Source organism: Suricata suricatta, chromosome 9 (assembly GCF_006229205.1).
Source record: "Suricata suricatta isolate VVHF042 chromosome 9, meerkat_22Aug2017_6uvM2_HiC, whole genome shotgun sequence".
In the NCBI taxonomy this organism is placed as follows: domain Eukaryota; kingdom Metazoa; phylum Chordata; class Mammalia; order Carnivora; family Herpestidae; genus Suricata; species Suricata suricatta.
The window spans coordinates 25,610,801-25,634,265 of record NC_043708.1 but is presented as its reverse complement, the minus strand read 5'-3'; the positions used below and the strand labels follow the sequence as shown (position 1 = coordinate 25,634,265).

Here is a 23,465-nt window from a genome sequence, read left to right as displayed (position 1 = left end):
GCTTACCTCCATCCCCGCCTTGAAGTGACCATTTCTTATTCACGACCTTCTCCCAGTAGAGAGAAGGAAAAAATAAGAATTCTCTTGGTATTGACTTGTCTAATTTATGTCTTTCTTTCACGCCTGAATCTGTCTTCCTTTGCACACCTTCTGGGTCTGGCAGACCCAGAATATGTGTTTGCTTTGAGAAGGAAGAGGCCGGGGAGGACTTCGCTGATCCCGGGCTCCACTGGGAAAGCACACGCTAATGAATTTCATCTTCCTCATAGATGCCGCACGCACACACTCACACACACACTTACCTTTAGCTCCTGTGTGCCTCATTTCATATTCAGGGTGTCTTAACAAGTATACAGAATGGGATGTGTGATTTGAGGGGAGGCACCGTGCCAGGCCAAAAATAGCTCGCTCTCAAACAGGTGCGAGGGTGCTTGAACTCTCACTGTTATAATCCATTTTCTTTGGGGGCAGCGTGCTGCAGTTTCAATTCCAGCGACTCCAGTTTTAATTGTGTACAATCTTGAGCGAGCTATCTTTCTGAGCCTTGGCTTCTTCCTCTGTATAATGGGTCTGACTCTATCTCGTGGGATTACCGTAGTGCAGAGCACAGAGCAAACACTGAATCAATGTGACCTATGCCAGGGTTAAGCATTGCCTTCAGTGCCAAGAATAATGTTGCTGGGAGTTCATTGATCGGCGTTATAACAGAAGGGACTTAAGGGCAGGAGGAACAACTGGGTAGGGAAGGGGGTTGAAGGAACATTAGTGAAAGAAGGGAAGGCCCTGGCAAGGCATGGAGGCTTAAGCCCCTCATGGCACCTCTCACCTGGCTGACGGCATGTTTCCTGATCTTCTCCCACCCACTCCAGGCTGGGCTGCCGCTCCTCCTGCTATGATGCCTGGGCAGATTCCAGACCCTTCTGTGACTGCAGGCTCTCTGCCAGGGCTCGGCCCCCTGACTGGACTCCCCAGCTCGGCCCTGACTGCGGAGGAGCTAAAATACGCCGACATCCGCAACATTGGGGCCATGATCGCCCCCTTGCACTTCCTGGAGGTGAAACTGGGCAAGAGGCCCCAACCCGTGAAAAGTGAGGTGAGCAAGCCTTGTTCCCCTAGGCAGAATCCAAGGGTAGGACACCTGGGCCAGAGCCCCAGGTCTAGCCCCACATGCGCTGAGTGACCCAAGCAGTGCCGCTCAATGTGAGCTCTGAGGACCAAGAGCTTCTCGGGGCCCCACTCCGGAACTCCTGCATCAGAATCTGCATCCTAACAAGCTTTCCCCCCGGGGGAATTCATGGACAAGTTAAAATTTGGGAAGCTCTGGGCTAGGACAGGGTGCTGAAGCTGCATCTGGTTCTTCTGGGGGCAAAGGAAGGGCGATTAATATTAACAATAAGAAGTAATATATTGACAATCTCTCTGGGATGTTGGGGGGATCAGGGGAGATCGTGGAAACATGCACATGCTTTGAAAAGTACACAAGAGCACGCCAATCATGGAGTATCTTTAAAAATTATTATTGCTGGTCACATCGTTGCCTCTACTCCTCTTGGCCCTAGGCTGGAGTTGAATGCAGACATTTGGGGAAGGGTGGTGTGGCACCCCTTCCCAAAGCAGCTGGCAGAGATGGGCATGGCCTCAGTCACTCACTGTCATCTGCCTTAGGTGATGTTTGCAGAGGACCTTCGTGGGAAGCACTCCCCACGCGGGTCCCTTGAGGCTGTGGCTCCCATGAGCCTTTCCTTGCAGAAGAGCAATATTTCCCTGGGGACTGGTGAGAAGCAGAAGTCCCCAGTGTGGGTGAGCATCGGTGCTGCGCATGCCCCCAGCCACTTCCCTAGGGCTGGCAGTTTGTCCAAAGACCTGCCCCAGTGAGGTCCCCAGCCCGGGCCATCTCCGCAGAGGTTGGACAGAATAGCTGCTGACCTGGAAGGGAGAAGGAGCTGGTGGTGGGAGGTGGAGGGGAGTGGGGGTGGGGGTCCGGCATGGAAGCTGCTAAATGTAGGTGCTCATGCGTAGGCAGCGGTGCACCTGGATGTGGTTCCGTCCTGCTGCCTGGAGCTCAGAGGGCTGGCCTTTCTGAGAGAGGAATCCTAAGTGGGGAAGGGGTCTGGGTACCACCTTGGGTTTCTTATGCAGCTACTGCTCTGCTCCCCGGCCCCAGTCCTCAGGAGTACCATACAAATTCCAAAGAGGGGCTGCTGGGGGCTTGGTCAGTGGGGGCAGACTGGCCATTTGCGGGCTGGATCTGGCTCTCGGATGTGTTTTATTTGGCCCGCACAGTGTTTTAAAAGAAACTGGAACCAACCTTTCACGTGCAAATTCGGATTTTAATCTTTGATAAAAAAAATTGGGAGATCTGGTTATACTGTACCCCGTTCTGGCGTGGCAACAGCTCCTGGAATGGAGAGCCCGCCTCACCTCTTTTGCCACAGGCCCCCACACCTCCCTATTGTTCTTGATTTTGTTTCCACTATTGGTTTTGCTTTTGTTACCACCAGCTGCCTTCATTTACCTTAACTGCTTGGCCCCTGCTGTAGACGTTTGCGCGAGATGCACCTGCGTTTGGGGCATTGTAGGTGCCTATGAAAGACTGTTAAGTACAAGAGGAAAGTTGAGGGTAATTATATTCTTCTGAGTCAATTTTGTAAGTCAGCAGTGCTGTTAATAGCACTTCCTGGCATATTTAGGGTTCTGTTTTCTTTATGGAGAGCCCTTGTCTTTGGTCTTTTGCTATTCACTTTCCCAGGCTCATAACTTGAAAGCATCCGTTTCTGGGTTGTTCCTGGGTTGTTCCGCAGTGTAAGTGCCATTTAAAACCAGCAGCTGATCCCTATCACTGGGGCGCTGGGGCCCTGGGGACCAATGAAGAGCCAGGTGGCTTGGTTCAGGGGCTAGCCCAGCGGGGATTTGCCCCCAGGGCTGAGTTACCGCCTCTTCCCTTTCTGCAAAGGGCGCCGGAGGAGTTTTTCCTTTTCCTTTGGAAAAGGGCTTTATTTGGGCTGGGTATTTTTACATTTCACAGCCTCCCCCAGATTGGTGGCATATGCCCGGTACCTGACAGTGACGCGCTGTCTTCACAGGCATCCACAAACGCGCACCACCCAGGCCGTGAAAATGACAAGCCGTTTTTAGGGCGTATTTGCATGTCCCCTCCCTCGCTGTCAGACTGCAGCATCGTGGGGGCGAAGAGGCAGATGGAGCAGAGCCTGAGCAGACTGAGCTGGTGCGGAGGGAGGTCAGCCCCGCACCGGGGACTGACCTCCAAAGGCGTCCTAGGTCAGACCTAAGGATGGGGGAGTGTCATTCTTAGAGCCACTGAAGAACCGAGCAGGTGGGTAGGGAACGTTGCAGCTGGAGAACCTCCTGTCCCGAAGATTTATTTGCATATGGCAAACTGCCTTTGGGGGATTGTCACATCAGCATTTTAGATGGTAAAAGTTTCTTGACTAATAATGAGATACTAGCTCTCAATTATTAAGCATTTAAGATGTACCAGGCCCTGTGCTAAGTGCTGAACATAGGATCTTGTTTATTCCTCCTTCTGCCCGATCCTGGCCACCGGGTTAAAGAAGAGGAATTTGAGGTCCAAGGAGGAAGAGGTCAAGTCACTCAGGATCACACCACTGGAAGGTGGCGGAGCTGAGGCTGTGTGTGGTGACGCTGCTGCTGGCAGGGTCCTGTCCCTGCTGCACTAAGACGCGCACCACGCACAATGCTGGGCGCTTTTGGCGAAGTATCTCATCAAACCTGCACAAGAACCCTTTGAAGTAATTATTGTTACTGTTGTCGTTCATGCTGGCATTATGGATGACGTCAATGAGATTCAGTGAGGTTCAAGGTCATACATGGAGCTGAGAAACTAGTCCCTAGCAATCTGACATAAGAGCCAGAGTATTAACCGTTTGCTGCGCTGCCCCCACCCCAGCTCTCTTCCTTACACACTTTTAATCAGCACTCTGTCGGGCTGGGGAGGCCAGATGAACCTGGTCCCGGAACACTCCATCATTTTGATGACATGGCCCAGTTACTGCTGAGCCCTGCACTTTACAGCTGCATTGTCTCCCAGGCCCGGGAGAGAGGGCTGGCCTAGCTGCTCTGTGCACACGGCTCCATCCGAGCTGCCTCGCAGGCGGTCCACCTTGCAGAGGCCAGTGGTCTCTTGGGCCATGGCCAAACGCACGAAGCCGTTTGGTGAAAGAAAATTGAAGGAATTAAGTTAAACAATAGGTTGTGTAAATGATCAAGTGCTTTGTGCTGATGTTGTTATTATTATGTGGTTGACACTTAAAAGGTGAACTGTTTTGGTGCCAAGGGCTTGGCTCTAGACAATTCGTTGAGCAGATATTTGCTAAGCAACTACTATGTGCCAGGCACTAGGAGCTGAACTCTAAACAAAGTGGACAAAGCTCCCTTCACTTGGAGCTGTATATCCTAGTGGGGGGCATCCAGAAATGCAAATAAGCAAAGTCACATATAACATGAAAGGGCAGGTCGTGGTCAGTATCGTGAAGAGAAATTCACTGGAACCAGCAGATGGACAGTGGCCAGAGGGCCCGTGTGGCCGCCTGACTGGGGGAGTTGGGGATGCCATATTCTGGGTTATTGGATTTTTAGAACCGATGCTTCTTCCTTGCCTTTGTTCTTTCCTTTCCAGTGTTCCTTTTCAAGACAGTTGTGCCCTCTAGCTTTCTCCAGAGTTCTCCTTTTACTTTTCATTCTGCAGCCCCTCTCAGCCAAACTCTTCAGCCAACCAGACCCTATTGGCCTGATGATCTTGGCCCTTCCCGGGCATCTCTGAGTGGGCTGCTGTGGCCATACCCTGCCTCAGCACCTGGAATGCATTTCCAGTAGGGAAGGCAGGAGGCCAGAAACCCTGCCCTTGCACACGCGTGCACACACACACACACACACACACACACCCCCCAAGCATTCACTTAACAACATGCTAGATGGGATCCCTTACCCTCTGTGCCACTCTGCAAGGCTCTAGAGAGGACTTAAGTTCAAGGGAGGTTGGGCTGGATAACCTTTTAGGAAAGAGTCTGCAAAGTGTCATTTCATGGGCAGGAGTCAGCCTACAGATGAATCTCGTTTGGCCCTAACAGTGTGGTTTTCTTTTTTGTTGGTTTTTTTTTTTTTAATTGAATGAGTTGCTATATTTAAAAGCCAGGAAATGTGGACTTTCTGGCTTCTTTAAAAAAAACCAGAGTATCTGGCCACTCTAGGCCCACACTCTTATATGCACCGAGAAGCTGGAGCTGAGTAGCAAATACTCACTGTATTTGCACGTAGCCTTTAGCTTGCTGCAGTCCCCGCCCCTCCCTGTTGCCTCACACACAGACTGCTTTTGAGTGTGTGTCCTGTGTTTAGGTCCCAAAGACAGGGATGACATCTTACATCTCCTTTTGTTTCCACCAGACTCTAAAGTAATGCTTTGCACAGATTGTATGTTTGATATGTGATGGTTTTTTAAAAATTTTTTTAGTGTTTGTTTTTGAGACAGAGAGAGACAGAACCTGAGTGGGGAAGGGGTAGCAAGCGACGGGGACACAGAATCTGAAACAGGCTCCAGGTTCTGAGCTGTCGGCACAGCCCCTGACGCAGGGCTCAAACTCACAAACCGCAGGATCATGACCTGAACAGAATTCAGCTGCTTAACCGACTGAGCCACCCAGGCACCCTGTTGTTGGTTTAAACACTAATCAGCTCTGCAGACTTTGCAAGTCACTTAAACTTTATGTCCTTTGATTTCTGTATCTCTTAATTCTTATCTCTAAGCATTGTCCATTTGTTTTTCGAGTCCTGGACTTAAGCAACTTCAGGCAGGAGAAAAAAAACACAATGAAAATCAAACCAACTAGTCCTGAAACTTGGCTAATCATCAAAACCGCTTGGAAAACTTCTTATAAATACAGATTTCCAGACCCCACCCCCGGGGCCCATGCACTCAGAAACTATGAGGGTGGAGTACAGGGAATCTGTGTATTTAGTAGGCTCAAAGATTCCTGGCTACATTTGGGAACCTGATTTTCACTGTTTATACCTCCCCTCAGGCTCTGCCAGTCCTGGTTGGGGAGCATTCCAAGGGCGTCCCCTGGAGGGGTCCATGTGCACATCCCAACACGGACTGCCTTTGTAGCACATATTCTTCTGACTGGACTCGTGTCCTTGTCATCTTCAGAGCAGGAGAGGCTTAGGCATTTGTGAATTTCACACTGGTCATTTTCCAGCTTCCTGGGGGCCTTAAAGAACATTTAGGGTTTTCCACCTTTGGCAGACTGTGAATTTGAATCTGGGGACTGTAGGATGGTCTTGGAAGGGGTGCTCATTCTCAGCTTCAGGTGGTTGCCCCAGAGTTTGCTCACCAAAACGTTCGCCCATGTTTAGCCTGAGCATACAAAGTTGCCCCAAATCATCTGATGTGCTGGGTAAATGTTGGCGTAAGCATGCTTGTGTTTTTAGTGATTTAAAACATAAAGGCAGCCCACTGACTTTTTTTTTTAGCAAGCTTTGCATAATTGGTTTTTAATTTGTGACTCTTTGAAATAGCATTGGCCTTCTTCCCCCTGACTCAGACACTTTTTCTGTCTCATACTTGTTTGGCAGAGAGATCCAATCTGTCCCTTCTTGGAACAGAATCTCCCAGCTCATCTTTGAAAGCCTGAGTTTCCACTTTAGTGCCATCACTTTCTTAGCACATTTTAAAAGGCTGTTAGCTTTATTAAATTTCCTTTAATAGTTTAATTTGAGGGCGATTGAGTGATTTCTGAAGGCTGCTCTGGGTGTATGTACCATGGACCCCTAATGCTACTGAGCCTTATTTGATGCAGTACCCCCAAGCCTTCACACGGCTCTGACACTCTTATTTAACATCATAGGCTGGTCACACCCACTGTTGTTTGAGAACAGGGACCCTTAGAGAGATGGTGGTGGGGACTTGGCTGGATCTGTGTGTTCTCAGAAATCAGACACTTCTGCAAAGTTCAGGGAGTCCTGTGCTGCCTTCTTAGATTCTCATTCTGGCACTTGGTGAGATATACAGCAAATGGGAGGTAAGAATGTGATCCACTCTTCCAATGTGACAGCTATTCAAGTTCGTTTTTACTATTGATTCTAACACCGTTCCTTGGGCTTTCATTCCCTTGAGAGTATTTTGCCCTTGGAGGTGGTGAGGGGCCTGAATTTCTAGAGATCCCAGGTGTCCTGGGTACAGAGCATTGAACTGGCTTCCTAACCAGAGGGGCTGCGTCTGGGGCCTGGAAAGAGCTCTGGACTGGGGTTCAAGCTTCTGGGTTCAAAATCTGGGTTCTCCTTCACTCACTCCCCACACGACCTTGGACAAGTCAGCGCCAGTTTCCTCATCTATAAAAGGAGGAAACTGACACTCATCAAGTTGCATCATGAAGATTAAGTGAGGCACTGTGTAAAAAGATGACCTTGACTCCAGCACGATATGACGGTAAGTCACCTTTTCTAGGGGCTGAGGCTGTGTGTCAATTCTGACAGCACTGGCCTTCCCAATGTGTTGCGCCTTTGATCTGGGTTTCAGGGAATCAAGCGGACCTGTTTCTGGTTGTTTGTGTAGCCAAATTCTAGTTATCATTGCCCTTCAACCCTCTGTTTTCCCCTAAGCTGCTTTGTGTGACCCCTTATCTTGTTTCCTGTGGTGTTAAGGTCATTGCTAGATTCCTGTGAACCATCAGTTGTTTTTAGCAGCCATACAAAGTGGCCTCTTCTGTCAGTGCTGGCCATCTCTCTTTGGTGTCCCCAGGTCCACTGGCAGCATGGACTCAGAGTTGGGAAACTGGGTCATCTCACTGGGGAGCTCTGCGGGCTGAGGTCCTCTGGCGCGAGCCACTCCTCCCTCCCTTCCCTGCCCTGTGGCAGCAGACACCTTGGTCTGATGTTGGAGCGCTGAGACCTGGGACCTACAGGCAGATTCTGTCAGGCTCCAGATTCTTGGAAGTGCTTCGAGTCAGGTTGCGGGCCTCCTCTGGGTTTAGCGGCCCCTTGAGGCTGCACACAGCCTGTCCTATGCTGGGGCCCCTTGTGCTCTGCTCTGTGGCTGGGGCTGCAGGGATCCTCTTTACTGAGCACAGGGCCTGTGCATGACCTGGGTGGCAAGTTCCTGAGCAGTTTACTTCCATGACCTTCTTCCCGCCCCTCCCCCCAGCCGCCACCACCAAAACACTTTGGCTCTTTGTCAGCATTGTGGCAAACCAGGAGTGCTGCATTGGACCAGTTTGGTTCTGGAGAGTTCACCAGGCATCTGAGCTTCTGTATCTGTCCCTGTGAACATGAGGGAGACAGGCCCCCTCTCTCACACATATATGAAGATTAACTCAAAATGGATCCAAGATTTAATCTAAGAGCTAATATTATAAAACTCTGAGAAGAAGGCAGCTGTTGAATCTTCATGAGCAATGATTTCTTAGATAGGACACTAAAACCACAAGCCACAGAATAAAAAACAGATAAACTTGACATCATCAAAATGAAAAACGTTTGTGTTTCAAAGGACACAAAGTCAAAACACAGCCCACAGAATGACAGCAAGGTTTTGCACATTATAGATCTGATAAGGGACTCATCGGATATATAAAGAGCTGTTACAACTCAGTAATAAACATGGGCAAGGCCTGTTTCTCCAGAGAAGAGCATGAATGGCTAATACGCATATGGGAAGATGCTCAGCATCTTTAGCCATCAAAGAAATGCAAATCAAAGCCACTGAGATGTCGCTTCACACCCACTAGATGGCTGTTATAAAAAAGAAAAATAGTAAGTACTAGTGACAAGGTGGAGAAGTTGCAATCTCCATCACTCCTGGTGGAGATGTAAAATGGTGCAACCAGTTTAGAAAACAGTCCTCAAAATGCTAATTCCTCTCCTAGACGTATACCCAATAGAAAGGAGTACACGTCCACGCAAAAACGTGTACATGAATGTTCACAGCAGTATTATTCATAATATCTCAAAAGTGGAAACAACCGAAATGTCTATCAATGGATGAATGGGTAAATGAAATGTGATCTATCCATATGGTGGCATATTATTTGGCCACGAAAAGGAACGAAATACTGATACTTGCTACAACTTGGATGAACCTTGAAAACATTATGTTTAGGGAAAGAAGCCATTTACAAAGGATGACATACTGCAGGATTCCATTGGTATGAAATGGCCAGAAAAGGCACACTTGTAGAGACAAGAAGAACCATTTCCCTGGTGCGTGGGGCTAGGGCAGAGGGGAGGGGCCAGTGGGGTCAGCTAAGGGACGTGGGGTTTCTATTGGAGGTAATGAAAATGCTCTAAAATGTATTGTGAATATACTAAAAGCCACTGAGTTGTGTCCTTTAAGAAGGCAAATTATCTGGTGTATGGGAATTTTATTTCAGTAAAGCTGTTTTTCAAACAGGGACGCATCAGCACATAGGTATGGGGAGGATTCAAAGGCATAATCGTGTAAATGACCAGATGTATCAGGACTCCAGAATTAGTAGCTATAGGATTAAAACCCCCTTTTAAACCCAGCAGTAATGAAAAAGTCAGGATCTGGTTAGGGGCATTTTCTCCTCTTTCCTTCTTATTGCTAGCGGCCATCTAGAAGCAAAGAGAGCAATCTGGCAGGATTGCGTATGGAACTCGGGAGGAAATGTGGAGTAATCCTGGCTACTCATTAGAGTCCCCTGGAGAGTGTTTAAAAAACTATTGACATGGAGCCCAGAGATTCTGATTCAACTGGTCTGGGTGTGGCCAGCAGGTGGTTCTAGCCCTTAGCCGATGGTTGAAACTTTTGGTACAGTATAAACTGGCCCAGGTCTCTGAAGGACTGAGGACATCTGGGTTCAGGAGAGAAGGCTCATGCGAGCAATGCACTTTATAGTTTGCGAACTGTTTGTAGATGCGATCTCTTGATCTGTTTAATGACCATATAGGTAGGTGTTGTTAGCACTACTAGTTGTGAGAGAACCGAGTCTCAGAGAGGCTAAGTCATGTTTAAAGCATAATTTTATTGTTTTTTTTAAAGCAAGGTCCACACACATGCTCATACCTATTAGTTATCTAATCTAACACCTTGGAGAGCACTTCCAAGGTGATGCCTATGGCCAGGTTAATCTATTTTGGGTAGACTTCAGAACAGAGCTTTTTCAGGGCACCTGGGTGGCTCAGTCGGTTAAGCGTCCGGCTTCAGCTCAGGTCACGATCTCACGGTTTATGGGTTTGGGCCCCGCATCGGGCTCTGTGCTGACAGCTCAGAGCCTGGAGCCTGCTTCAGATTCTGTGTCTCCCTCTGTCTCTGACCCTCCCCTGCTCGTGCTGTCTCTCTCTGTCTCTCAAAAATAAATAAAAAACATAAAAAAATTTTTTTAAATGAACAAAGCTTTTCCTGCTACTTCTCTTTAACTGACAAGTATCCTGAGAGTGCAGGACAAGCTGATAAAATGTTATATACATATGTACATATTCACACACACACACCCCATCTGATCTGTGTGTACAAGGAGAATAGGAGACAGGGATAATTTGGATCCTGAGGCTGTCAGAAACTGTTTCCCAGAACATCTGAGTTAAAAGTTTTACATCAGTCACAGCACACCTCTGACTCTAATAAGGCTACGATACAATGGGAGCCCATTAGTAACATACCACCTTTATCTGTTTAGTGAATTGTGGTATCACTTGAACAATAGACTTCTGCGCTGAAACCCATCCGAAATCTACTGGTTTACATTGCTGTTACTGACAGTGGGGTCTGCAGAGCAGCGGCACCAGCATCTGGGAGCATCTTAGAAGTGCCAGGGCTTGAGGGGGTCACCCTGAGGGTGGAGTCCAGAAATCTGGGATGTAACAAGCCCTGCAGGGTATTCTGATGCTCTCTGCAAGTTTGGATGACCTGCTAAGCCCCTTCCAGCCCTGACTGGCAATGAGTCTCTCTGAGGTATAGCTATGAGGGTCTGAAACCACATTTTTTCCCCCAAACCTATCACAAACTCTGGGGGGACCTGCACACCATTCGCTCTTAATTAATGTGTGTGGTACCTGACTCTGTAAGGCAAGGTTGCAATCTGAGTCAGCAAACATTTCCAAACCAGTTATTTCCAGGTATTGAGATCTTCCTGGCTGCCAGCATTCACACCCTAAGGGACTTCCCAATTAATTAAGCTGCTGAGCTTGTCAATAGGCAGGTTCCTTTATAGTTTTTGAACGGAGAATCAGATAAGCTATTCATCACTGTAGCTGGCTGGAGCTCCCAGCCGGTCTGAGAACTTGGGTGGGGGGAGCTCTCCACCTCCACCTGCCTGGGAGCTGCGAAGCCTTTCCTTCCCCATCTCTCAACTTTTATTGCATCCATTTCATTACATAAATCACTCCTGGTGAAACCCTTCCATCCTCCAGGCCAGGTATCCGTGGCTGTGAATTCATCTGGCCGTGTCATCTGGGTGGGATTTTTATTAGCCGGAGTTCAGTATCTACCAAATAGAGGTCGCCATTCTGCTCAGTGATTTGTCTGTTATCTGTGCCTTATGCCTGAAAGAAATTGGCTGAAATCCGTGTTTTAGCTGCACACCCCGCATACAGATGAAACCGAACTGCATTGGGGGAGAATAATTAAACCAAGGACCTTGTTTTTCACCTTCATGATGAAAGACAAATGACTTCCAAGGCTTAATAGGATGATGGCACTTGAAATGTTCTACTTTGGCCAACTTGGGACTTTCAGAACAGCGTTGTTCATGAATATTCTTTGCAACAATTGCATTTCTATTTAATTATAGATAGTCATTTTGCAGGAGCTTTGTCTCTATCTTTTGGTACGTTATTTTGTTTTGATTTTTTTGTTGTTGTCCCCGTGTAATCAAGGCATATTACACTGCTATTGTTAAAGAATTATTAACTCTTTGAGAAAATTGATTTTCCCTCCCAGATATATTCTGCTTCTTACCAGCCTTTTAGAGGTGGGGAGAGTCTTGAGGGGGGGCACTCTTTCTCTCCCTTCCTCATCTTTTGAATCAAATGTCAATTGGGCAAGAAAATTGACTGATTACTTAGTGGAAAACTAACCTCATCAAACCATAAATATGAAACAGGCCTGAAATAGGCATATTTCAACAAAAGCCATCATTCTTCAAATAGCTCTTCTCCAGAAAAAGGATTTCCAGGCAATCATCAGCCCTTTTCTCTTCAATGTTAGACTTTCTGTCCCGGCCAAGGTGATTTTTCCTATGTCTCCTGGCCTCGCTTTCACAGTGTTCGCTCCTTCCTTAGCAGGACCATACAGAAATGGGTGTCACCCTGCCCAGCCAGCTTTTTCAGGCTTTGTTCCAAACACAATGCTGTCTTTTCTTAGCAGTGGAAACGGCTGTTCTCCACTGTTTTCTGAGAGAATGGCCCTTCCCTGTTCTGCTCATACAAACCAGCCCTATGCTTAGCAGCCTATTGTTTCACGGGTTCTCTTAATGCAGGAAAAGGTTCTTATTGAGGGCAGCGGGGCTGGGAGGGCCAAGGTCAGAGGAATGCTTTGTCTTGCTGAGATGTGTGGAGACAGAGAAGTTGGTTCAGATAGATTCCTGCCCTTTCCCCAACTCCTCAACTGCCCCAACCCTCTCCACCACCCCCTCCCCTCAGCCCCGGGAGGTTCTGATGCTCAACAGTGGCAAGAGCATCAGGCTTTTAGTTCATAAGGAACATGTCTCCTGCCTCTAGAAGGTGTTCCAGGAAGCAGTGGTATCACTGCCACCATCTGACCAGGGACCAAGGCAAACTTACTCCCCTTCTCTGAACTTGAGCTTCCTGGCCTGCGGATGCCGCAGGGTGCTAGGATTTTTAAGTCTTCTTGGTTCCGGAACCTCAGGATGGGGCTTGGCTTACAGCCCTATCACTCCCCACCATTTCCTGTAGATGCTGAGTGCACTGAGCCATTGCCCACCCACCTGTGCCCCCAGTCACCAGAGCTGAATGAATCATCTTGGCACGTGAAGCCATTGCCTCTGGCAGCTTTTGCTCAGAGCCTTCACCTGGTGGTTGGCTGGGCTGGTGTGATGCTTTGAGTGAGCATGGCTTCCACTACATGGGTTTGTTCACAGGCCAATGATTATACCCTGGCCGTGGGGGGCATCTGGAGTGAAGTCAGAAGAGCACCAGGCTGTGAGTCAGGAGTCTTGCCCAGGTCACCAGCTCTGTGGATCAGGCCTCCCTTTGGTACACATTTGTTGAGCACTCCCGGTGCCGAAAACTCGGCAAGGTGCAGAACACACACGAAATCAACAAGACACAGATTTCTGCTTTTCTGGAACTCCCAGTTTAGTGGAGGGAGCAGAACTGAGGACAGAATACAGCAATGCAGCACAGTGGGGGGCAGGATAAACTCAGAGTTCTATGGGAGCCCAGAGCAAAGGGAAACCTCCCCAGCCTGGAAGGGATGAGAACCCAGGAGGCCTTCCCATAGGTGGTGATACTTGAGCTGAATGTAGGGGGTGAGAGCAAGCCAAGGAGACAGCAGGGGCAAAGGCAGGTGGCCAGGTGAGTGCAGGGTATGAGAGGCTCAGGGTTGCAGGAACACAGAGTATAGGATGGGATAGACCAGGGTGAAGACCACACACGTGGGGCCAAATCACAGGCACCCTTGCTGGACACATGAAGGAGCTTGAGCTCTATCCTGAGGAGTAACTGGATCAGAGTTGCGTTTTAGAAAGATCCCTTCAGTGGCTGAGCTGGACAATGGTCATGCAGGGTCAGGAGGTAGAAAGAAGCCTGGAAAGTGGCAATGGGGATGGCGAGTGGGGAGCAAACATGAGGAGGACTTAGGATGTAGAATTGGATGGTCTGAATAATCAAAATAAGAGATAAAGAGAAGGACAGGTTGAGGAGGGCTGAGTGTCTAAGTCCAGTGAACAGGCGGTACCAGCCTGGGGTGGAGAATAGACAGGAAGTAGCCTGTTGCGGATAAAGACTTTGAAGGGCTCAGGGACATCCAGGCTGAATGTCAGCTGGCAGTTGGATGTTTTGGCCTGAACATAAAGATTTGGTTGGCATTCCTATATAAACAGTAGTTGAAACTACACAGTAGATGGAAACGATAAACACCTATGGGCGGTACACACGGAGCGAGAAAAGCAGCAGGCCAAGGATAGGACCCCAGGAGACATCGGCCTGAAAGGGACAGGAAAAAGGTGTGGGGCGAGAGACAGAAAAGGAGAGGTCGGAGAAGTAGGAGGGGGACAGACAAGGTCAGTGTTGTTCATACAGAGCATAGAAACTTCCAAAAAGAGGAAGTCAGGTGGAGCCCAAAGGCCCAGGGAGGCAGTGACCCATGCCCTACCCTCAAGTGTGAACCTTGAGACAATCCACTTCCTTCCCTGGGACTCAGTTTTCTCATCTGTAAAATCCAGGGGTTGGCCTAGAGGCTTCTCCTTTCTGGCTCTAAGGGTCTGTGAAGTGACTATTTCTGAAACTCCTTCAAAGGGAAAAGACGTTCTTCCCACAACCCCCTTCTCCCCTCAATGAAGCCAACATTGCTTTTGAAGTTTGGGTGAAAAAAAACCCCCAGGGATGTCAGAGCTAGAGAGGACTTGGGGGAGAGTTCAGTCCAGCCCACTGTTGGAAGGCAGCGTGATGTAATGGAGTCAAACCCCTGTCTGTTCTTGGCCTGGTGACCTCTGGCAGACACATCACTTTGTTTCCTCCACTGTAAACTGAGGCCCCTAATACCCATCCTGCAAGGGTGTTTGAAGGTGAGAAGTAGGAGCTACTGTGTTTATTAATAAGCCACCGGATGGGGAGAGGTGAGATGATTGGCCCATGGTCACAGAATAGGGCATCTTGGTGACTAGAACCAGGTATCTGATGACCAACCCCGCTGAGGCCTGTCACTTGCTGGGGTCATAAATTAGCAGCCCACAGATGTTTGGCCCACGAAGCGTCCTTTCCAAGATGGAATTTGTTGCCAACATTAAAAATTGGGAGATTTTACTTAAAAACCCGTATTTTCAGTGAGGCTTGACAACTTGGAGGATTTGGCAAGGCCGAGTCTGTGCTGCTGAAGAGAGGCCTGTTGGGATGTCCTTTCTGCCGGCCACTGCCCCATCCAGCCCCTCCCCTTGCTAACGTTACTTGCTTGACCCCCCTGGAGGTGACTTGAGTTTGCAACTCGAGCCTTAGAGTGACCTGTTGGCTTGAATTTTGTCTCACAGCTCTGCCCACTGCTCGCTGAAACTGCCCAGTATCTCCCAGCTGAGGTCCAGACAGTGGCTGGTTAGAGAGAGGGGGCTTGCTGGAGCTGCCAGGGCAAGAGGGAGAAGGGTTGCCAACGGCTGAGCCCTCGGGAGATGCCGATGGCGGAGGCCTGGCCCCTGCAGGGTGTGGGGGTGCAGCAAGGGTGTGGGATGGAGGCCCCTGGGGTTTCCTCCTTCCTGCCCGGAGTGGAGGGGGTTGTAGGCCTCGCCGGGCTGGCTTGCGGACGTCTCGCCCCTGGACTGTCCCACTTTGCTGCTGCGTGGCTGGACAGGGGCGTGGTGAGGAACCACAGCCCCTGGCTCCCTGCAGCCGTATTTATGTGGGGGAATGTCTGGTATGTTTGGTATTTGGGTGTTTACTTCCCAGGGTGCTCATGGGTCCCTGGTGTTGAAATGTGGCTCCTCGATGCAGTGTGGCTCCTGGCCGGCAGCGGGGAGGAACCTGGTGGGCCCAGCCAGGGCTGGAGTCGGAGGCTGCTGGGCCGCTATTACTCCAGGGCCGCTCATTGACAACTCGCATGCCTTGAAGCACCCCCATCCTGCCCTCCACCCCCGGTCTCCTGTGCCAGCTTCTGCCCTTGGGGGAGGTGAGGTGCACCCCAAGCTTTCTTCCTGCCTCACCTGGGAAGGCAGGCCCAGAATCTGGCACTTAGGGAATGCTTCCTATGTCCCAGGCTCGAGATTGGAACTCAGTCCTTGCTACAAACTTGCGTGGCAGGGCTCAGTGCCTTCCCCGTACAGGTGGGGCCCAGAGGCCCAGAGAGGCCAAGTGACTTGTCCAGGAGCACACAGTCAGTGCTCCTCTCAGACCACATGGGCCTCTTAGACCCTAAAGCTTATGCTGACAACCCCAGGCTGCGAGTCTCAGCTCAGCCTGGTTCCCTGCATCCATGCTGCAGTCCTTAGTCTGGTGAGTGCGGACGGTGTGCTCTGGGTTCCCGCCCCCACTTCTGCTTGTCACCAGCTTTATTGCTCTTGCCTTTATTGCTTTGTCTGTGGAAGAGTGTCCGTATTTTCAGTGCCTCGGGTTAAAAAGTGTCATTAGTCTTTCTCATCCTATCTCTTTGTGGGTCCCGCAAGATATATATTTGGAAATGCTTATGAAATATCAGAATTCAAAATCAAATCTGGGCAGAGGTTGCCACCATGTGAAAGCCACACGGCCTATAGTAGAGCGCAGAGGAGGCCCCTCCTGGAAACTAGTCAACTTTTTTAAAAACATATTTCTTTTTTTTTTTTTTTAATGTTTATTTATTTTTGAGAGAGAGAGAGAGAGAGAATGCACACATGATCAGGGGATGGGCACAGAGAGAGGGAGAGAAGAATCCCAAGCAGGCTCTGTGCTGTCAGTGCAGAGCCGGACGCAGGGCTCGATCCCATAAACGGTGAGATCATAACCTGAGCTGAAACCAGGACTTGGACGCTTAACCACTGAGCCACCCAGGTGCCCCCCATAAACCCATCAGCTTTAGAGCTACACATTCAGTGTTACTTGTGCAATAAATCGTTTTTATTTTAAAAGACCTAAATAGGAAAAAACAACACGGTCATTGCCCTCAGCGTCCGAAGCTTCTATTGCTACTTTACAATCCCATCACCAGGCCAGAGCTGAAAGGACAGGGGGCCTGTCACCATATGTGTGGGGGGTACACGTAGACCACCAGCCCTTTACAGGACAGGAGGCTCTTGGGCCCTGGGGCCAAAAGGCCTGACTTTGAAGCTGCCACTGACCTTCTGGGCAGCCTTGATATCTTTAGTTTCCTCATGTGTAAAAGTGGGGAAGCTAAGAGGACTGTTCTAGATGGTTCACTGAGGCCATTTAACCTGCTGAGACCCTGAGTCCGAGGACTTGATACCTACCAAGATGAACCACCTCTGTTTGCTCAAGCCCTTCTGCGTCCAGGCTCAGCCACTTCCCAGCTGTTCTAGAAGCACGGCTCCTGGGTGACAGTGATTGTCCTCTAAATCACTGGGGCTACCTTCTGCTCCTCCATCACCACCTGGCATCACCTGGCTTCACAAGAATGGGCTCCTGGTGTCCCAGGCATCTTTCTGTTGAAAGAGGCAGAAACCTTCTCAAACTCCCTCTGGGCCGGAGGAGGAATTTTTCAGGATAGATTCAGGCGTATGCATCATGGACCCAAGGGGCAGGGATCATAGGCCTCTCCAGGGGCGGGATCAGGAGGACGGAGATAGTTACTTTCTCGGCGTGTACTTTCAGTCTGTTCACTTGGCCTGTCTGAACTTGAACATGACCTCTGTTCATGCCTCTATGTGTTTCTCTTTATAATGGCGCTGCCTCTGTGTCTCTCCCATCTTTGCCACTCTGTGCTCTCTCTTTCCTCTCTGTCTCTGCCTTCACCTTCTATTTCTTGGGGCCTGGACCTTGGTGAGATGACCAAGGTGCCCAGTGCACAGCATTGAAGGAGGCAGGCCATCGTGGGTGCCAGCCCTGCCCCCTGTGAGCTCTAGAGTGAGTGTCTCCTTGGGTGCGTGTCCTGGGCACCTCATTGGCAGCACCCTGGCCCAGGCCCTGCTTCTCCCTCTGTCTGTCCTTCCTTCTTTTCGTCTCTCTGACTCCCCTCCGTGGCTGAGTGTTTCTCTCCTGCCATGCCCGTCTTTGGTTTCTTCTGCTCATCGGCAGGCTTCAGCAGCCTCATTGTGATCACCCTGCTTCCTGGACCTTTGGCTGAAGCTGCTTGCCCCTCAATCCAGCAGCCCAAGCTCAAGTTCAGATTTCCAGGAGGTGAAGACAGCACTGCTTGGTCAGCCGTTCACACCTTCTCCAGCCAGCTGTGGCCAGGCGGGAAGGGGGCTCCGGTCCCCCCGCCCACAGGCAGAGCTTTGGGAACAGGCCATCTGAGGAGGGGACTGCTCAACAGGAGGATCCTCTTGGCCGTGGGTCCCCAAGCCTGTCCCTCCAATGTGAAGTGTGGCACAGGGATCCCCCCCTCACTCCTCACCCCAGAACACAGCCAGCTTTGCCCCGGGCCTTCCTGGGAATTTGGGGGGAAACAGAGCCAGAGCCATGTTTGAGAACAGGCCTCCATCTCCTGGGCCTTTAAGCGTATTGAGCGTCAAGCAGCCTTCTCCTTGAATATTCTCCTCCTTCCAGCTGCATCTGCAGAAAACAAACCATCCTGCCCCATTTTGGGGTTCCGGTTTTAGGTGTCTGCACTGTTGTGTGGTGACAACACTCTGCTGCCTTACCCCCTCATGGCCAAGTGTTTGAGAGACTCGGGATCGCCAAGGATCAGGGTGGGGGGAAGCAGCCGTGGCGCTGGGGTGAGAGAAGGAAGTGGAGGGGCCAAGGGTGTGCAGCGGGTCCCAGGCAGGGGACACAGAGCACACAGGCCTGGGCCACGGTTAGCCCGTGGGGCTGAGGGGGCTGAGGGGGCACTGCCCATCTCCCCTCTTCTTTCCGGCAGGACTTGGGCAGCTGGTTTCCAGATCTCCTCGGGCGGCTCTTACACGGGAGGATTTGGGCAAGGCGCAGCACAGTGTTGGTGGGGAAGGTGTGGGGATGGGGCTTGGGGGCCATTTCTTGCCTTACTGGGGACGTCAGCTGAGGTGGAGGTCTGGGGACAGGCGTGGAGGCCGCTGGGGCCTGTGGAACTTCGGGGGGGTGTTTAGGCTTCTGTGCACAGCCTGGATTGTGGCAGCGTCTATTCGGGATTCTTGCAGACTCCCCACAGCCATCAGGTGCCCGGCCCTGACTGAGACTCCATCTTTGGTCATTGTGCTTTTGGAGAAGAAGGATCCAACCCCCAAGTGTTGCTGGGCTCCTGCAGACAGAAGAGGCCATCCCTGGCGGCAAAGCCTCCTTATTAGCACGGGGGAGAAGCTTATGCAGAGGCAAATGTAGGCAATCAGTTGCTTTTATAATCACAGACTGCACGCCTATGGCCTCTCTCTGGAATCTGTTATTGCACTCACTCATTTGGCCAACCTTTGCTGAGCCCCTGTTAAGTGCCATGTACTGTCCAGGTGTTGAGGATCCTTGGGTCCCCTGTCCTCCAGCCCAGCAGGAAATGCAGAGGCCTGTTCACAGAGAGCTAGAACAGGATGTGCTAGACACCCTGAAAGCAGGCTACTTAAAGTCCTGTAGCAGCACAGAGGAAGCAGTTAATTCTGTCTGGGGAGTCAAAAGAGCCTTCCTGGAGGAGGTGACATTTGCTCTCGAAGGTTGAGAAAGAGTCTACCACGGAGGAAAGGAAGGTTATCTCAGGAGGCCCAGCTGGCGTGGAGAAGTGGGGGCATGTGGGGAGATGGCGATGGCTGGAGAGGATTGATAAGGCTGGACAGGGGGGCCAGAAAGCCCCCGATGTGGGCATCGGCCTGGCCCCATTGAGCCTCTTCGTATCTGCTGCCGGATGGTGCAGCTTCCGTTTGCCTGCGGCTTTGTGCAGGGCTGGGGTGGGGAGCCGGGCCTGGGAGGACAGAGGTGGTGTCTCCCAGGAAACGGCTGCTCTGCCAGAAGCCGGGCTTGCTTCAGGCCCTGTGAGCCCAGCAGCACCCAGGTTGCACACATCACCTTGGCAGTTTGTGGGCAAACCCTCCTGGCCGAGGGGAGATTGCACTGCCGGCCACTTCCTCCAGTTCCTTCCCTCTGCCTGTCGTCACGGCTACCTCGACCCTGGTGGGGTTGAGCTTGAGGTTGGGTGGAATCAATTCTGTCCAGGTTTCTATTTTCCCAGATTCGGGTCAGCCAGAGGCGCTGTCACTTCTGGTTCTGTTTCAAGGGAGGCGAAGGGGCCGGGAGGTGCTTGGGTGTGGCCGTGTCGACAAGGTGCCTCTCCAGCCAGCCTCCTGGGAGGGGCGGGGGTGGGTCAGCAAGAAGCTCAGAGGTGGTGGAGAAGGAGAAGGGGATTGTTGCCTTCGCCTTACCAGGGCCTGTGCCAGGACCTGTGCCGATGGCCATGGGTGCTGGTCTCCAGCCAGGCCCTCCGTCCTAAGCTCCCAGAGCATGCTGGGAGTGCACAGAGAGGGTGTTTATTTTCCTGGCCTGGAGCCCTTTCGGCTGAGACCTTGTTCCAGGCCTCAGGCTGCCAGATTCACCCTCCACTGGCTCAAGAAGTGAGAGAGTTGGCAAGGCCAGGGCGAGCCAGTGACTTCCCCAGTGGCCTCTGACTCTAGGCTGTCCCCAGCCCAGCTGGTCCTGTGTGTCCTCCAGATTCTCCTGGTAGCTAACAGGCAGCAAGACGCACCACTTCGAAGTGATCCCGATGGGTCAGGGCTGTGTGGGCCAGTGTCAGTCAAGAGCAGGAGGATCCAAGTTAGAGAAATCCCAGCTCAAATCCTAACTCTGCCATTTCTTAGTTGGATGGCCTTGGGTAAATGGAACCCCTGAACTTCAGTCTCCCCATGTGTAAAATGGGACAGTAATAGTACCTTCCTTATTGGTTGTGAAGATAACGTAACCTGTGTTGAAAGCGTTTAACAAATAGGCATCAGAGAGCAGTTCTTGCCCTTACTATTAATGAAACAATAAATCCCACAACTTTGATCGGAAGTCAGGGTTGGTGGGCAGTGAGTTTCTTCCCTCCCATTTAGTAGGCCCTATTTTGTGCCTGGTGAATTTTCTCATGTGTCCTGGGGGAGAAGCAAGCAGACCTGGAGACTTGGGAGGCCCCTCTGCTTGTGTTCCGTGCAGAGCACTGGGGGGCCCTGGCATCCTGGGATACAGGGGGCATCATGGGGACAACATGCAGAGGAGCGAGAAGAATCAAAGCCATTCACTAGCACCAGGAAGTAGTTCGGAGCATCTGGAAGGACCAAGAGGGAGGATGAAGGTTCCTCGGGGAGGTGGAAGTGTGTGTGGGTAGACTGTGAAGTCTGTGTCCATGCCCAAGGCATTTTTAAAGGAAGTGCCTGGGAACCACTGACCTGGCAAATAGTGCCCCGAAGGCTTGGGCTGGGCAAGAGAACAGGCCGTCACCACCCGCTGGGTGTCACCTCTGTGTGAATAGACTTGCCAGGCTTGGAGCCTCCTGAACTCTGGCAGAACCCAGGCGGCCCTGCCCTCCTGGGACCCCTCCCAGGTTTGCCCACCTGCTCCAAGAGGATCTGTGGGCTGATTGGGGAGTGTTTCCATTCCACCAGCAGGGAAGCCAGAGGGCTGGTAAACAGGGATGGGCCCCATCACTGCGGGGAGGGGGGATCGTCCATCTGCCTTTCCGTGTCAGGAGGAAGGCTGTACTCCAGGCCTGCCTCGATGTCTAATCCGCGGCTCTGTGCCCTCACAGCTAGATGAAGAAGAGGAGCGAAGGAAAAGGCGCCGGGAGAAGAACAAAGTGGCGGCAGCCCGATGCCGGAACAAGAAGAAGGAGCGGACGGAGTTTCTGCAGCGGGTGAGCAGGGCAACTGGCCAGGGCAGGGCACCCATCTCGTTCTTCCGAGTGGGCTTGTGCACTTGTGGGCTGGGAGACGTCTGTTGTCACTGAAGCCCGAGGATTCAGTGCGTGCCTGCTGGCATCTGCCCAAGCAGCCATGACCCCCTGTTCTTGCCTCCCTTCCATCCAGAGCCCTTTCCCTGAACCAAGACAACCAAGGGCAGCTGAGAGCAGGTCCTGCTCTCCCAGATCCCCGAAGGCCAGAGAAGGTGGGAGGAGCCAGCTCCCCTCTACTAGGTCAGACCTTGGTGCTGATTGGCCCAGACCACTACTCCCCACTTCAAAGGCCTGATGGCTGCCAAAGTTGTCTAGGGTGGATGCTAACAAAGTAGGTGACAGCGCCATGCCCTGCGTGTGAGTGGTGGACAAAGGCTCTTCCAGCCCTGCCTCCCATCTGGCTGGCCTCAGTCCCACTGAACATGACCCCCAAGCTGCTGCCTCCAGGGACCAGAGGTCAGCTCTGCATGCAAAGGCCAGCAGAGCCAGCTCCCGGCTTTCAGAGCACATCCCTGCCCTTTCATCTGGAAGATGCCAAGAAGGGTGTTTGTCCTTTCTCCTGAGTCCCACCTCTTAGGCCTTTGCTGCTTCTCAAAACTGGTAGATGACGGGGAAGGGACATGACCTGAAAGCTCGTCAGTCCAGGCCGGTAGTCTCCAGTCTCCACAATCTAGATCACTTGTTCGTTACTAAATAATGACAGTAACAACATGTAACAGTAATAATACCATGGGTCCCATCTGGTCTGTAGAATGCAACAGTTAAGAGCGTTGTGAACATTTGTAAAGTTGGGCAGTGTGTGGAGTGCTGTAAGTATATGACCTCTCTATTGGCAAGATAACTGGATGAGGTAGGTACCCTCATTATTTTCTGTCTACAGGTGGGGAAACTAAGGCATGGTGAGGTTAAGTTACTTGCCCAGGTCTTTCAGCATCTAAGGGGTAGAGGTGAGATTCAAGCCTGAGGCTAACTTCAGAGCATTTGTTCTTAACATTCTGCTATGCTAGCTCTAGTTCATGTGTTGGTTCATTCATTCATTCATTCTTTCACTCATTCATTGATTTTTTGACTTGCATTTTTATGCATGTACTGTGCTAGGTGCCTTGGGGGGACACACAGGAGGGAGCAGACGTGGTCTATTCGGTGGGAGCTGGGGAGACAAGGCTGACTTGGCCTTGGTTTTCTTTGACACTGGAGGGTATATGGATCTCTTCTCATGCCTGCTACAAGCAGAGAGAAAATCTGAGGTCCCAGGTGTAGACAGTGCGGGGCTGTGTGTACACCTGGGGCTCTGAGCATCTAAGTCAGGGGGACGGCTATTACAGGTGGGAGTTAGATTCCTAGAGCTGGGAGCCTCCTCAGAAGAGATGGTAGACCGATACTGGGCTGGAAGTTTTCAAGAAGTTTCTAAGATACAAGTCTCGCATGGGCATTTCAGATGGATGGTGTGCCCCACACCTCATCTCCAGCCCTGAGTGCCTACAGAGCTGGGGGAGGAGTAGGAGGGAACAGACAAGACCCCTGCCTTCAAGGGCTCATCAGCCAGTTAGCAGGCAAGATATATGTCCAGTGAGCAAACCCCAGTGTGGTGAACAGTGCCAAATGAATAGTGCTAGCTGCTCTTCACATTCCAGAAACATTTGCTGAGCACCAACTGTATGCAGACATGTCACATGCCTCATTTAATCTTATTCCAGTGAGATAAACATTGGCTATCCCCATTTTAGAGACTGACCTATAGCTCAGAAGAGGTCAAGTTATTTGCCCAAGGTCACACTGCTAACGAGTGGTAGAGCTGGGATTTATTCATTCCTTTGCCCACCCATCCATCCATCCA

At 51.0% G+C, this 23,465-nt stretch overlaps 1 protein-coding gene across 4 annotated transcripts in view; it reads left to right on the top strand.

Annotated features, from left to right (window-relative positions):
* JDP2 (Jun dimerization protein 2) overlaps positions 1–23,465 on the top strand; it is a 42,010-nt gene that overhangs the window by 8,684 nt on the left and 9,861 nt on the right. For all 4 annotated transcript variants that reach the window (XM_029950386.1, XM_029950385.1, XM_029950384.1 and 1 more), the window contains exons 2-3: positions 870–1,093; positions 21,485–21,589. In XM_029950386.1, coding sequence (XP_029806246.1) covers positions 893–1,093; positions 21,485–21,589 — 306 coding nt within the window. In that variant the 5' untranslated portion in view covers positions 870–892. The remainder of the gene's footprint in view (positions 1–869; positions 1,094–21,484; positions 21,590–23,465) is intronic.